The sequence below is a fragment of the Diabrotica virgifera genome, chromosome 5, assembly GCF_917563875.1.
Source record: "Diabrotica virgifera virgifera chromosome 5, PGI_DIABVI_V3a".
In the NCBI taxonomy this organism is placed as follows: Eukaryota; Metazoa; Arthropoda; class Insecta; order Coleoptera; family Chrysomelidae; genus Diabrotica; species Diabrotica virgifera.
This window is the reverse complement of record NC_065447.1, coordinates 10586393-10603473: the sequence shown is the minus strand read 5'-3', so window position 1 is coordinate 10603473 and position 17081 is coordinate 10586393. Positions and strand designations below refer to the sequence as shown.

The following is a 17081-nucleotide window of genomic DNA, read 5'->3' as shown; positions in this document are numbered from 1 at the left end:
ACGCACTGTAAAAGATGAAAGTTGGTCATCTCTTCCGTTACGTTACGTTTCTCTTATGTTCCGTCAGGCGCTTGCGTTCATTTATAAACACGAGTACACAAAATTCAGTGTTGATCTTTTCCACTGCGTCTCCGTTACGTCTACGTCTACGCTACGTCAAACTATAAATCCGACTTTAAGATAAAAATTTAGAATTAAAGATAGAAAGATACCATTTACCCAAATTCTGATAAATTTGACTAATCTTAAAAAATTACAGTATAAAACTCACGAATTCATTGAAAAATAAGCACAGACGGCAAAAATTGGTTCAACTATTTTAGCTGTTCTCGCCTTTAAAAGAGACCAGGCCAACTGGAAAAAGAAGAATGTCAATATTAAATTTTAGGTTACATTTAAATTTTGAATTTTTCTTTAGCCCAAAAATTACATTTATTTAACAAAATGTTAAAACTCATTCAGTCTTTTACTAGATATCGACAAATTTTGCCAATGCAGCGCATTAATTGCGTTCAGGTAACAAAACAGTTACGTTTTTGAATATTAGTGCCAAAACCGATTTTTGATGTTTCAGGCAAACTCCAGTTTTAGTACAGCCCAAGAGCCTGTAAACGAACAGAAAATATTAGAAAAACTTAGAGGTAGATTTCCAAATGCCTCCTCCATTCATGTTGAAGATACTTCAGGGGGTTGTGGTGCTATGTTCAATGTTGCAATAGAAACATCAGAGTTCAAAGGATTATCCATACCTAAACAGCATAAGGTTGTCTACGATGCTTTAAAAGAAGAAATTAGTAAAATACACGGATTGCATTTACAGACTAGAGTTTCTGATTAGAAGTGTAGTGAATTCGAACAATGGGTTATGAAATTTCAAGTTTTTAGTAGGTTATCTGTTATTTGTATGCTATTTTCGATTCAATGAATTGAAGAGGTGTATAATTGTAAATATGTATAAATTGAAGACTTTTATAAGCTCTAGCTACAAATAAAAGATCTTTTCTTTATAGACATTTTATGTTTCCCTGTCCAAGGTGAGAGTAGTAGTAGTATGAAATGAGGTATTGAAGTCCTTACTTACTGTGTTGATATTCTAATTATTGTCTATGTAAGTAGGGACACATCTTCATCTTTACACAGTCATCATCATCAGTGGCGTTACGCTCTTTATGAGCCAAAGCCTTCTTCAGAACAATCCTCCATTCACCATGGAGGCATTATGAAGGTTCTATCTCTTGCAACTCTTCTCCATGCTCTAATTCCAATAGATTTTAAATCATCCTTTAAGTTGTCTTGGTATCTCTAAGTCTCAGTCTTCCTCTTGCTCGTTGTCCTATCGGCCCTCTTCGGTCAAAAACTATGGCATATTTCTGACTATGGCATCTTTCTCTCACCTGATTACATGCCCTATCCATCTAGGGCGTGCTATCTTAATGAATTTTACAACATCAGATTCTCCAAAACTTCTATACAACTCAAAGTTGTAATGCCTCTGCCACAAAACTTGTTCTTTTATCCCTCCATATATTCTTCTTAGGATTTTTCGCTCAAAACATTTGAGCAGTTCTTGGTCATTCTGTGTAAGTGACAAGTATTAAAACAATGTGGAATATCATTAATGAGTATAGAGGCATCACAAAAACTGAAACTAATTCTAATATAACACCTGATCAATTTAATCATTATTTTTTAAACATTGCCTCCGAGCTGCATAGCCGTACTCCTGTACCCCACAATGACCCACTCAACTACGCACCACCTTATGCTGAACAGATGTTTGAATTCCAACCAGTCTCTTTTAATGAGGTAAGAGATATTGTGAACTCTCTCAAAAATAAAAAAAGTAAGGACCCATTTAATTTAACTGTCAGCTTAATCAAAGGGATAAATAATCTAATAATATGTCCTCTGACCAAGCTCATAAACTTATGTATAGCTGAGGGGGTTTTTCCTGAAGTTTTAAAAACTGCGGTGGTCATTCCGGTCTTTAAAAAGGGAGAGACAGATCAAATGTCTAATTACAGACCTATCTCTCTGTTACCTATATTCTCGAAGATATTTGAAAAATGTCTTGCTGGAAAAATAGCAAGTTTCTTTGAGTCTAACGGGCTCTTCGTTGAATCTCAATTTGGCTTCAGAAAGGGTTTGAGGACTGTTCAGGGTATTTTGAATCTTGTAACATACATCCAAGATGCTTTTAAACAAGGTAACTATGTGTCTTCCAACTTTTGCAACCTAAGTAAAGCCTTCAATTGTGTGTCCCACGAAATTCTTACTGCTAAATTGAGTAAATATAACTTCTCAATCTCCAGTATATCATTGATAAAAAATTATTTGACGGACCGCTGCCAGAGGGTGAGATTTGCAGGTGTTGAATCGGAGAGAGGATGCTTGCGCATAGGAGTTCCTCAGGGCTCTGTGTTGGGTCCCTTATTATTCTTGATATACATCAATGATTTACCACTTTCATGTCAAACTGCGCATTTCACTCTCTTTGCAGATGACACAACAATCTCATCCTGCAGTAAGGATTTGGTAACAGCAGTGGGGAGTTCGTGGGGTTCAGTGTCGGAGGCAGAACAATGGTTCCATTCTAATAGGCTGTTTCTCAATACAACCAAAACACAGTCCTTACTTTTTTCAACTAGAAATATTCCTGATGAACTGGACAATGCATCCTGTGCTAAATTTCTTGGTGTTTTGCTGGACCCTGGTCTGATATGGGATGCTCATACCACCTCTTTAGTGGCAAAGCTATCATCAAATACATTTTTGCTTCGTGGACTTTCATCCTGTGTTTCCGCTTCCATACTAAAGCAGGCATATTTTTCTTTGTGTCACTCACATATCTCCTATGCTATTCTCGCATGGGGCCATAGTGCAGGAGCGAAGGATGTATTCAGACTGCAGAGAAGGGCCATTCGCATTGTCGCAGGCTTGCCATATAGAGCCGATTGCAGACAAGTTTTTATAGATTGGAAAATATTAACATTACCTTGCCAGTATATATATGATAATCTTATATATGTAAAATGCAATATGCATAAATTCCAGACTCATGAACAGATTCATAATATTAACACACGTTTTAGAGGGAACCTTGCCCCAAAGTTTCGTAGGCTGGAGAGGTGCAGAGATGGCCCATCGTGTCTGGCTATACATTTCTTTAATAAATTACACCTAATAATTCGAGAACTGCCCTTAGATACATACAAAATAAAAATCAAAGAACTTCTTTTGGTGGGTGCTTACTATTCTCAGGAGGAATATCTCGGGGCTACCCTGTTGTGATAGTCCTACAGCTCTCTTAAATGTTCTGTGTGCTCTTGTGTTTTTATGCTAATATTCTAACTTTGTGTTAAGTATTTAGACTAGGTGATAAAATTTTATAGATTTTACTTATTAAGTGTTAGCTTGCCAATGTATTTCAATGATGCATTTTAACAGACTTTGACTTATGTAAATACTTTGTATATTGACATCAATAAACTGAATTGAAAAGTTTCTGAACCATATGCTAGCACTGGTCTTATTAGTGTTTTTTAAACAATCAATTTAATTTTTCTAGGTATTTTTGAGGTCATGTCCCTTTATAAGTTTCTGTATATGCAGTCGTGTCGTAAATGTGTTAAATTTGGTATATACTTTTTTTAGAGATAGCAGACTACCCTGCTATAATCCCAAAGCTGTGTCAGCGGTATAAAACGGGAGACTATAATATATTATAATATATACTTTTTTAATATAATTTATCTCCTTTAAACATCAATGATTTTATTTTAGCTCTTAGTAATTTGAGACCTTAGTTTCTAAGACATAAAATTATTCATAAATACTTTTACCAAAAATAGCGAAAACACCATTATCTATGGAAAAGAGGTTGCTGATTACCAAAAGTTAATAAAACAAATAAAAACACTTAATGATATAGATCTATTAACACATTCGGTGCCCATCTTGAACAAGCGCCACTTGGCTGGTACCATATACTTAATCGTTTATTGAAGTTATACTTCTTGGCGCGATTGAGAGTAAAATTTCATAATACTGTGTGCATGCGCACACAGAGAGTATGGCGTTTAGTTGCTAAATCTTTCTAGTTATGTATAAATATATCAGTGCAAGAAAAGGTGTGAAAAGAATATATTTATTTATTTATTCACGGGCAAGCCCTATTCAGATATAAATGTTACAGTGTTCTAAATTATATAACATAATATACACATATAACTAATTGTCCGCTTATTGTGGGAGCGCTTTATTTTCCTCCTAAGTCTGCTTTAGAAAAATATATCTCTTTCAATAACAGCATCGATAATCTTTCAAATACATTTCCCACCTCTCATTTCTGTATTGCAGGGGACTTCAACCTACACTGTACTTGGTCTCATGATAATTTTTGTTCTACGGCAATTTCTGCTCCAGACATTCCTTTAATCGAAGAAGATGCTATAAATATTATGAATCATATATGTTCCTATCAAAATCTTTTCCAACGCAATAACATCTATAATAATGTAAACTCATTACTTGATCTAGTTTTGGTTCATGATGAAAATTGCATTGTCGCAGAAGCTGATGAGGGATTAGTTGACCCCGATAGTTTCCACCCTCCTTTATGCTTTAATTTAAACCGCGGAGATGTTTTAACTGATGAAATGAAAGCTGAAGGCTTTTTCTACGACTTTAAATCAGCAAATTTTCAAGGTATTTCTGATTACTTAGACACAATATACTGGGATGAAATTTTCAGAGACAAAAGTTTAGATGATATGGTCAATATACTTTATGATGTCTTATATGGCGCTATCGATGTTTATGTACCAATGAAAAAGTTTTATACCGGCAATTTTCCTAAATGGTATACCCGAGAGTTAAGAAACTGCATCATTGCTAAAAAGAAAGCTCATAAGAAATTTAAAGTGACCAGGTTACCTCAAGACTATAATGAATTTTCTAGATTGAGGTCGATATGCAAGTCCTTATCAGGTCAAGCATACAATCAGTTTGTAGCAAACGTTGAACATACACTTCCTAGTAACATTAAAAGCTTCTGGAGGTTCGTAAATTCTAAAAGGAACAATAATAGCATTCCGAACACTTTAAACCATAATGGCCAAACCAGTTCCGATGGTCCTACCATAGCCAAGATGTTTGCTCAGTACTTTGCTGCAGTATATAGTGAGGACGAATGTCCTATTCCAAATAGTGCAAGGGCTAACACTAGTTTCAACATTACTGGTTGTGACTTATCTATTTCAGAGGTATATACCAAATTATCCCAGCTAAACATACATAAGGGTCCAGGGCCTGATGGAATCCCACCCAAGTTACTGAAATACTGTAGTTTTAATCTTGCTCGTCCCTTATTCTTTATTTTTCAAAAATCATTACAAACGAGTGAATTCCCTCCCGTTTGGAAAGTTAGTTTTATATCACCGATATTCAAGAATGGAGATAGAAGCGGGGTACAGAGCTACAGACCTATTAGTATCCTTAATACTATACCTAAACTATTCGAGAGTTTAATATTTGACAAAATTAAGCCTACTATACAAAATGTAATCATTGAACAACAGTATGGTTTTGTTATGGGGAGATCAACTGAAATGAACTTGTTAAATTATACCTCCTTCTTAAATGAAGCATTGGAAAGTAAACAACAGGTAGATGCGATTTATACAGATTTTTCCAAGGCATTCGATAGAGTCAACCATACGTTATTGTTACATAAGATCGAACAGTTGGGTTTCTCTGATCCTCTGCTTAGTTGGATTCGAAATTATCTATTAGATAGAAGGCAGATAGTTCGTATTAAGAATTATTTCTCTAATGAAATTATAGTTACATCGGGTGTACCTCAAGGCTCCCACTTAGGACCTATCCTTTTTAATTTATTTATAAATGACATAAATAAAAGCTTCAATTTTGCTCAATTTCTTCTATTTGCTGATGATCTTAAATTATTTCACATAATTACCTCTGATTTGGATCACTACAATTTGCAATCAGATCTTAATGGTCTTGTGGAATGGTGCTCACTTAATGGTATGGACTTAAATGCAAACAAATGCCATGCTATAACTTTTACTCGACTAAGACACTTTGAGAATAATTCTTACTTTATACGGGACACTAGGTTACAATTAGTTGACTCAGTTATAGATCTGGGTGTTATTCTTGATACTAACTTAAATTTCAACCTACACATTAATAGCATGGTTTCTAAGTCATTAAAGATGCTTGGCTTTGTTAAAAGATGCAGCTATGACTTTACGACTGGTCGTTCTTTAAAATTTCTTTATTGTTCTTTGGTTAGACCACATTTAGATTATGCATCATGTGTTTGGTCACCTCAATATAACTGTCATATTAATAAAATCGAACAAGTTCAGCGTAAATTCTTACGTTATTATGCTTATAAGATGCATCTCACTGGTCAAAGTTATGAGTCTTTACTGCAAATTATTCGACTTGACTCATTACAGAGTCGTCGTCAACATAAAGATCTTTGCTTCTTATATAACTTAATTCATGGTCATAAATTCTGTATCCCACTTTTAAATAAAATTGGTCTACATGTACCTTCAAGAACCACCCGTTCTGTGACCACCTTCCACGAGGTCATTAACCGCACAAATTATAGTTCAAGTTCCTATCTCTCTAAAACTCTTAAATTAGCAAACACATTATCTCCGCAAATTGATTTCTTTGTGAACGACTTTACTGCGTTTTCCACACAATTATATTTATACTTAACTTAATGTTCTAATTTCAAGACTGATTTGTCAACTACTGTTATTGTCTTTGTTCTAGGATAAGTTGTATTTGTCAATTTCAAAATGTTCTAGCTCTCAATTGTTGAATGAGAGCAAGTAAGTTTATTCTTTATTATTGTTTGTTATGTATTTACCAATTTTGTATCTACTAGATCTTATTTTTCTAATTTGTGTGACATTTTAATTGTAAAAAATTTTAATTGTATCATGTACTAATGGACTTCGGTCCGTAAATGAATAATAAATAAATAAATAAATAAATAATTATACAATTATATAACATAAATTATCATAACATAGCAAAGTGGTTTGAGAGAAAATAATTCTATGAGTAGAATATATTAGTGTTTTTAGTAAATATATTTATTATAATTTTTGTGTCTTTGGATTTGTCTTCCTCAGGAGTAAGATGAGTATTATTAAAACATTTTATTGTATATTATACATCACCTTGTCTGCTTGTTACCGTGAATTGTCATTGGGTACGTTCGAACCGATACAGACACAGTCCTCGTAGCGTATTTGGTATAGCATTCGGCCAGAGATCGAGAGGTCTTGAGTTCGAATCCAGTGTTTAAAAAAAATTAAAACAAACTGTTTAAAGTATATTTATTTATTTTTTAGAAATCATATAATAGAAGTATAGCTTCTTACATGCGTACAAAGTACACACGCATTCTTTTTTTAGTAACACAGTACTACGACGGCACTTGTGTCATTGATACCTTTGATAAAATTTTCGTGAAGCTATTTGGGCGTCATATGCACCGAACATGTTAAGTGATACGAAATTCAATACAAGGGGAAATTGTCTAGGTTTTTAATAATGATGATACCTGAAAAACATGTTCTACTATAAAACGCTACGTTTTTATTAAAAAAATGTAAATACCTTCAATTAAATGTAGAAAGATTATTTATAATACTCTAGCCTTACTTATGTTTTAGGGTATTAATTATATATAATTGGATTGGCAAAAAATAAGTAATTACAAAACGAAGGCTGAATCAATAATAATTATTTTTTCATATAGTAATATGATTATTTAATTCAAAAATAAAATAATTTTAATATACTTTAAAAAAATATTCACAATCATGTGCTTGAAATGTCGAAACCCTATGCCCACCCCCTTAAGGATAGTTATTATGACAAGATTTTGATAGAAAACCCATCCAAGTAATATTTATCTATGTATGAAATTTAATAAAAAATGTTTCATCCCGAAAACAGATGGGTAAAGGTTGACCTAGATTCGGATCCCCTACTATAAAAAGAAGGGGAACAGCTGTTGAGCATTTCTCACTACACCTCCTGTATATTCAACATGCTGTAATTTTACTCTAATAAATCTCAAATTTTCAGAGAGTATCATTGAAGTTATGCAGCAAGTCGCAGTATGTTGCTTTGGTGGAGACCAGGGCCGTCTTAAGCATACACGGCGCTGGGGTGCAAGACTCATCTTTGCGCCCCCTTTTGTCAGAAGATTATACAGGGTAGCGAGAAAGTGTGGAAACACGGTATTTTTTCGGAAACCGCTAGAACGATTTTTATAGATTTTAGTGAGTCAGGGTCTTTTAATGCGGCCGATATTATAGTGGTAATTACATTGTTAACAAATCTTCAGTTTCTCTGGAAATCTAATGAACTTTCTTATTTTAAATAGAACACTCTATATTTTTTTTTGCGTTTTTAAGTCCGTAGAAATACTGATTATTTTCATGTTATGTTCCCTATACATAAATGCCATAATTACGGAGCTATTATGACATTTATTGAAACAATTTTAAAGAAAATATAAAAACCAATTTTTTCTGCCCGGTTAGCCATTCTTTTAGGATATTTGGATCATTGGGAATATAAAAGGTCTTTTATAATTTTTCTCTAAAGCTAATCGTTTTCGAGTTATAAACAATTTAAAACTGAAAAAAATCGAAAATAGACGATTTTCTAGGTTTAAAAACACAAGAAAAAATATTATTTTTGAAACTACAAAGTGCCTAAATTCAAACTCAAACCTTATTGTATCAGCTACCGATAACTGATTTTGTCTTATTTCATTCTAAAATATTGTTTTTTAGTTGTTAATACAGCCCTATCGCCCGTCCTCTCATATGAGCTTCAATAAACAATAAAAAAAAAACAATGTTTTATAATAAAACGTGCCAACAATTCTTATAGGATGCTGATAGAAGAAGGTTTGAGCTTGAATTTTGGTACTTCGTAATTTTAAAAATTATTTTTTTTTACTTGTGTTTTTGAACCTTTAAAATCGTCATTTTTCAATTTTTTTCAGTTTTAAATTGTTTATAACTCGGAAACGACTAACTTTAGAGAAAAATTACTAAAAACTTTTTGTTATTCCCAATGATCCAAAGAACCTAAAAAATGACTAACCGGGCCGAAAAAATTGATTTCTATAATTTCTTTAAATTCTTTTTTAATAAATGTCGCAATAACTTCGAAATTATGGCATTTAGGTATAAGGAATATAAAAAAAAATAAAAATAAAAATAAAAATGTATACCACTTAGTCTTTCAAAAAAAAATAATTCGTATTTCTTAAGGACTTTAAAACGCACAAACTATACAGGGTGTTCCATTTAAAACAAGAAAGTTCATTAGATTTCCAGAAAAAAGGAAGATTTGACAACAATTCGTGTAATGTGTTTTGGTAGCGTATTATCAAAATTGGAAATACATTCTATTAATTTTAAAAAGTTACGGTTATCCTATTCATGCAACCATGGTAAATTTTGTCGTGCTAAAAATGTTAGATATTATTTCGATAATTCTTTCTAAAACCGCCGTCTACCTTTTTCTTTCGCGTTCAACTGCTACTTGATTGACAGAGTCTACTGTATGACTTTCTAGTAAGTCTTTTTTTAGATCTACATATTTTTTTACAGAAATTAAGTGGCTACCCTTCTCTCCTGTCTTTCTAAAAACGTAATAAACGTCTTTCTTGTCGCAAACGTAATGAAGAAAAGAAAATTAGGTTTTTGAAAATCAGCATTTATATTTTCCTATTATAAAAGGCGTCGCTAAAAGTGGGATACATACATTCCCATCGGCAATTATTATACTTTTATCAGCAGAATCGGATACACTGATAATCTTTACAAGGTGGTGATTCATTGTTACTCGACATTCAATATTGCTCAAAATAGTGTATTTATTTACGAGTCACCTTTTTGAAAATATTGTCGGAATAAACTAAATAAATAAAATGGGTTTCATATTACATTTGGATATCGTAGGTGTAGGTAAGCATTAATAGACTTTTTAAAAAATACCGAAAGTGCACTTGTATGTTTTTGTTATTTGTAGGTTTTTTAAGGACAAAAAGCGCAATTTTGACCTTAGCAAGTGTTTGGCTTGCGCCCCTTGGACTTGGCGCCCGGGTGCCTCGCACCCCTTGCACCCCCGGGTTGAGACGGCCCTGGTGGAGACCATAGTGTATTTTTACTTTTGTCTATAGGGCTTTTCATTCACAGTCATTTGTTTCGAGCTTCTGTCATGTGTCACATAATATTAATATATCTACGTCATACGCTATTGGCATATACCAATAATACAAACCAAAGACGTATGACGTAGATATATTAATATTATGTGACACATGACAGAAGCTCGAAACAAATGACAATCGATGAAAAGCCCTATTCTATGGCAGTGACCTGCGTTTCACACGCACATCAAAATTTTCAATGTGTTTTAAATGTATTAATTTTTTTCTAATCCTAAGAAAACTACATTAAGTATTTTTGCGAAATTTAAACGCAGAATGAAAGACTACTTTATTACCGAGGGCCGAAAGTCCCTTAGAATAAATTAAATAGTTTCTTTTGAATGAAATATTTGAAATTACAAATCATCACACTAAATTTTCTCTTTTATTTTCTTCACCCCTGTAAGTAAATTATTAAAATAAACAACAATATTAATATAGATTATTTCATTCATAGGAGATTGTGACCAATAGAAAGCTACAGAAATCTGAATTAAATCGATAATTTTTGATAATCTCCCGTCGTTAAGTATATTACGTCTGATGCCCTTCGTTGCTACGAAAAAATACATTCAGTGACATTAATGACAAATGTTTTAAAAATTATAAAAGTGATGACTTTCAACCGTCAAATACATATTTATAACAACTGTGTGTTTAATTTCACTAATTGGTACTTACATATATAAATTACAATAAAATTTTGGTTTTGAACAGTTTTATTCATGAAATAATCGCAACAAATTGCACTCGAACTCTAAAATTAATATAGAATTTTTGCCCTCGTGACACTTTGACATAATTTCTGCAAAATTAAAACTGCCAAAGTGACACTCGGGAAACATTCAATAATTTTAGAGCTCTTGTGCAATTACTACTGATTATTTCATTCATAGGAGATTCTGACCAATAGAAAGCTACAGAAATCTGAATTAAATCGATAATTTTTGATAATCTCCCGTCGTTAAGTATATTACGTCAGATGCCCTTCGTTGCTACGAAAAAATACATTCAGCGTGACATTAATGACAATTAATGTTTTTAAAATTATAAAAGTGATGACTTTCAATCCTCAAATATTTATAAAAACTGTGTGTTTAATGGTACTTACATAAATAAATTACAATAAAATTTTGGTTTTGAACAGTTTTTGAAATAATCGCAACAAATTGCACTCGACCTCTGAAATTAATATAGAATTTTTGCTCTCGTGACACTTTGACATAATTTCACGAGCCGAAGGCGAGTGTCAAAGTGTCACTCGGGAAAAATTCAATAATGTCAGAGCTCTTGTGCAATTACTACTGATGATGTTTTCAGGGACTTTCGGCCCTCGGTAAAAATGTCGTTCTGCGTTTAAATTTTTTCAAAAAAATTTTATTAGTTTCTCAGGATTTGACAAAAATAAAAATATATTTAAAACACGAAAATTTAGACATGCGTCAAAATTTTGCATTTTACTCTGGCCTTAATCATGTATGTACAAAAATTTGTACTTTGTACATTTCTTGATTTGATAATTTTTGTTTTGATTATTTGTTGTGGGCCGATCCCGGCGGTACTGCAATACCGGGCCAACCCGTGATAGAAGTGGAGCAAGCCCCTTAACCTTCCATCTATTTCCAAAAATCAGTTTAATATACTGGCCCCGCATGCGGGGCGTATCAGATATTAAGCTGATAAGAACAGATACTACACTTTGATCTTAGCCAGAGGCCGAGAAGCGATACCGGTCAAATTTCAGCCAACAGTATACCCCAACAATTGCTACTCGTACATCGGTAAGCACACACTAGCGCCATCTATGAGAAAAAACTTGAAATAGTGCAAGCAATGCGATACGAAAAAAGATAGTACAAAAACATGGCATAATAAACTCGGAAACACATTTGGTAGGTACAAAAATGTAGGATTTTTTTCAGATAACAATTTTGTTTTTTCTTTCATTACTGTATCTCTTTATCATTTTCCAGTTTCATGGAGAAAAAGGAAGATTTTTAAGAAAATTAAAAAAATATATAATTATACTATAATTTGATTTTTTTCAAAAACTATGCATTTTAAACCCGTCCAACTTGTTAGAGACTCCAAGATAAAAGCGGCATAGGATATAGGGTAGACTTTGTTCATTGAGCCAAAGAATACTCCATCCAACACTCCATCCAACAAGAAGCGAAAGCAGCTGTCGGCTCCTTTGATATTCAGGGGACAGAAATATCGGTCGGAGAATGGTAGGGGTAATACTTCACACTACACTAAGAAAAGTAATGAGGAATTCGTTCAAAACTGTAGGAAATTTGAGTTACACTGAGAAACAAAGTAATAATTAAAACTATAGTGTTTTTAAGTTGATCTATTAATATGAATTGTATTTTTTTCTGTAAAATTTAATATAACCCATATATCAATTTTGTACTGATAAGTAAAAAGGTTTTAAGTTAAAAATATCGATTTTGACTAAGTTTTGTAAACTTATGTAAACGTGATGGATTTTTGATGCTTAGTTTAATTTAATAGTTAATTTCAAAATAGAGATTAAAATTTCTATCGATTTATATTACTTTTTTTAATACTAAAAACTTGAAAAATAGATATTTTTGACCCAAGACCTTTTTACTTAGTACAGAATTATACTTTTAAATTTTCTATTAACTTTGTCTTAGATTGATCATTTTTTTTTGTTTCCTTTTGAGAAATTTCTTTGAATATCTATTGACCTCCAACACCACCATATTCTCGCTGCACGAGGAAACTCTGCGGCGGAGGCTAGAATGTCTTTATTCACCTTCGATTTCTTTCTGTACATCTGAGGTTTCTGGAAACTCTGGTTGTACTGTACCAAATTCAACTCGCCTTGATATACAGAGTGTCCCAAAAGTAGTGGAACGGTCGAATATTTCGCGATATAAACATCGGATCGGAAAACTGAAAAATACATGTTTAATCATTTTCAAAAATCTATCCAATGACATTAAACACCAACCCCCACTACACCCCCTGGAGGTGGGGTGGGGGGTAACTTTAAAATCTCAAATGGAAACCCCTAGTTTTTCTTGCAGAGTGGGATTCGTTACGTAAAAGTAAGCAACTTTTATTAAGACATTTTTTCAGACTGTGGATAGATGGCGCTATAATTGGGAAAAACGATTTATCCTGATACCATAGGTAAATTATAGAAACGGTCTAATATCTCTAGAAATACACTTCCAAATGAGAAACTAAAAAAGAGGTTTTTAATATTTTTTGAAAACCTATCGATAAACACCAAACATGACCCTCCAACCCACCCACTGGAGGTGGGGTTGGGGGTAACTTTAAAATCTTAAATAGCAACCCCCACTTTTTATTACAGATTCGGATTGGTCATGAAAAATTAAGCAACATTTATTCGAAACATTTTTTAGAATTTTTGATAGATGGCGCTTTAATTGGCAAAATACGATTTATTAGCGCCATCTATCAGCAATTTTAAAAAATGTTTCGAATAAATGTTGCTTAATTTTTCATGACGAAATCGAATCTGCAATAAAAAGTGGGGGTTGTTGCTATTTAAGATTTTAAATTTACCCCCACCCCACCTCCAGGGGGTGGCTTGGAGGGCCATGGTGGCGTTTATCGATAGGTTTTCGAAAAATATTAAAAACCTCTATTTTAGTTTCTCATTTGGAAGTGTATTTCTCTAGATATTAGACAGTTTCTATAATTTACCTATGGTATCAGGATAAATCGTTTTTTCCAATTATAGCGCCATCTATCCACAGTTCGAAAAAATGTCTTGAATAAAAGTTACTTACTTTTACGTAACGAATTCAAATCTGCAAGAAAAACTAGGGGTTTCCATTTGAGATTTTAAAGTTACCCCCCACCCCACCTCCAGGGGGTGTAACGGGGGTTGGTGTTTGGTGTCATTGGATAGATTTTTGAAAATTATTGGACAAGTATTTTTCAGTTTTTCGATCCGATGTTTAGTTCGCGAAATATTCGACCGTTCCACTACTTTTGGGACACCCTATATAACAATTATCTCATCACATCTAGCATCTAATACTTGGGAATTAATCTATCAGCTGACAACAATATCGAAGAAGAGGTAAAAGAACAAATAATTAAAGCCAGTAGAACGGCCGATGCCTAAACGGCACAATTTGGAAAAACAAGCACGTAAGAGTGCAAACAAAGGCCCAAATATATGTCAGTTATTAGGCCAGTTATGACTTATAAGGCCGAAACAAGACCAGATACAAGCAAAACACAAAAACATCTGGAGACCAACCAAATGAAGATCTTAAGAAGAATTGCTGGAAAAGGACTACCGGACAGGGTAAGAAGTGAGGAAATCAGCCGCATATGTGGGATGGACAATATAAATACCTGGGTAAAGAAGAGTGGATTAAACATATAAGCAGGATGTTTGAATCAAGGATAGTAAGGGACAAGTCACCGTTTGGCAGAAGAAGTATAGGACGCCCAAGGAAAAGCTGTAATGACAATTTAGGGACAGAATGAAATGCACCGTTGAAGAAAAACAGGCAGTACTGCCTACATAAAAGAAAGAAGACATCAGATCTAGCATCTAGCCACCTTAACCTGTTTCTTATTTTGTTTCCAATAGGATCCACACCCAATTTTTTCGTATATACTGATTCCTAACATTATCTTTTCTAGTTATTCGCTAGTTCTAGTTATTAATAACTGCGGATTCAATACGGAACTTAACCTAACCCTAATGAAGTTCTGCTTTCACACAAAGTTTTCCAGTTTCAGCTGCATTCGCTCTCTCTAATTGTTACCTTCTGATACATCTCTTATACCACTCTCACATATTCAGCCGGCACTCCTTTCCTACTTAGTACCATTAGGTTTCTGGTAACTTTGGTATATGCCTTCCCAAGATTAATAAACACTATGTGCAAGTCTTTCTCTTCCACTCATAAGTTTTTCCCTCAGCTGTCATAAAATAAAAATTGATGTTGTGGACCTGCCTTGCATAAATTCAAAATGACCTTTGTTTCTAGAACCGTACACTAAATTTATACTATTGCAAATTAAATTAAACACATTAAATAGCTATGTTTAAATTGTTTTTTTTTTATTAAAAAGCTTTATTAAAAATCTGGGAATAAATAATTTTAATAGATAGGTACGTATATGAAATCACATAAATGTTTGAAAATGAATGAAAATGATAATCACATAAATGTTTAAAAAGAAATTTCTCTTATTGCCCTACCCCTACGATCGTTTACCTGCTACGATTTCTCGGTACTGAAAAGAGAATTATTTGTTCAAGATTGTTCAAGATCTAGTGGGGCGTCCCAGTACGAACTATACAAGAAAATCCACCTTTGCGTGGAGCCATCACAATGAGAGTTTATTTTAACAATAGATATGTTTAATAGTATTATCCTTTTTTCTACAATTAGAAAAGATCAAACAACACAATAATTTTACAACAAACAGCTGTTAGGGGTTAGGTTGAGAAATAAGAAATAATACATGAAACATGGCGGATCGTACATGCGCAAAGAAATTTGGATCGTGAAATAGTCGATGTTTCGCTTCTTGTTGGATGGAGTATTCTTTGATTGAGCTATTCCCTACTTACTATGAAACGAAAATACAAGTAGGTATTAAATTGATGCAGTAGGATGGAATTCGGATAGCCAAATACCTTCATTGACTGCACTATATAGCTGTCACGTCACGTTGTGTTATTTCAAGGTTTGTGTTACACTACAACCACATGATCTAAAAGGCTAATAAAAATAAAACACAACTATTGTGGTTTTTGGTGAAAATACTGCAAATTTTGTCAGGCGCATGGCGCAGAAAAAACGAGAACTGACTCATGATGAACCCATCACATGACATGGCATGATTTAAATTAGAAAAAGAAAGTACATACTTAATAAGATAATCACAAAAAAGAAGTAAAAAGTAAAATTTAGGTACTATTATTATCAATAAATGTTTGCTCATCAACCTTGATATCCTCAATGTACAAAGTTACCTTCATTTGTTGAAAAAAGGTTAAAGTTAGGCACGGCGTTACGGTGGCTTCCGCATAATTAATTCCCTTCTCATAAAAATGTTTGAATTTAGAAAGGAAAACAAAAAAATCACTCAATAAACCCTACGAAACGAAACTGAAAACTGAGTTATGTTTAAATTTGTTAAAAATTCGCAACCACTCAGACTGCCTCATACCCATTGCTTATCAAATGGAATTGATAAGTGAACGATCATCGTTGACAATGTTAAAAATCGTAAGATTTTCGACATGTCTGCCTCACGCTCAGAGTACGAAGCTATGTCTCCTCATCATGGTTACGATAACTCTACAGTTGAGTAGAGAGTATGTGAAGATATACTACAGAAATGATCCTGTGAAGTATGATCTTAATTCAAATTTGGCGCGCCGAGGTCCCTACCAACAAAAGTAACGATCTCCTGAGTAATACGTTAGTAGCGCCATCTACAGAGACATCGCTAAACTATATGCATCGGTGTAATATAGATTTCTACTACATAATACTTAAAAAATGATCCATTTTCTTGAAATTCCATATTACAAAACAATTTAATGAAAATTGTTTAAATGTAGTGGCGCATTTGATTTTTATCAATAGATAACTCGTACAAGAGGATTTTTCTTTATTTTATTTGAGCATCCAACAAGACAATAATTATACCTATAATTTTTTTTTTAATTTAAGTTTTTACCTTTAGGTTAGATACAAATAGACTAAGAGCCGACAAACCACCTCCCATAGGGCTTTTCATTCACAGT

General features: G+C 33.2%; 1 protein-coding gene and 2 non-coding genes across 3 annotated transcripts; 1 reads left to right on the top strand and 2 right to left on the bottom strand.

Moving 5' to 3' along the window:
- Window positions 1-273: 273 nt before the first annotated feature.
- Window positions 274-1009, top strand: LOC114335359 (bolA-like protein 3). The gene is made up of 2 exons (XM_028285618.2): window positions 274-516; window positions 575-1009. Exons 1-2 carry the CDS (start codon window positions 445-447, stop codon window positions 836-838), a joined length of 336 nt encoding a protein of 111 aa, XP_028141419.2. The 5' UTR covers window positions 274-444; the 3' UTR covers window positions 839-1009.
- A 10818-nt stretch (window positions 1010-11827) lies between these two features.
- On the bottom strand, window positions 11828-12019 carry LOC114344539 (U2 spliceosomal RNA). The gene has a single exon (XR_003654726.1). It is a non-coding gene; the product is annotated as a U2 spliceosomal RNA (small nuclear RNA).
- A 4458-nt stretch (window positions 12020-16477) lies between these two features.
- LOC114344672 (small nucleolar RNA U3) lies at window positions 16478-16692 on the bottom strand. The gene has a single exon (XR_003654741.2). It is a non-coding gene; the product is annotated as a small nucleolar RNA U3 (small nucleolar RNA).
- Window positions 16693-17081: the final 389 nt, after the last annotated feature.

What these genes read in the sequence shown, in the direction of transcription:
- LOC114335359 (XM_028285618.2), top strand. Translation starts at nt 445, where the DNA reads ATGTTAAAACTCATTCAGTCTTTTACTAGATATCGACAAATTTTGCCA. An exon ending in AGCGCATTAATTGCGTTCAG is followed by an intron (nt 517 to 574) that starts GTAACAAAACAG and finishes TTGATGTTTCAG; the next exon opens with GCAAACTCCAGTTTTAGTAC.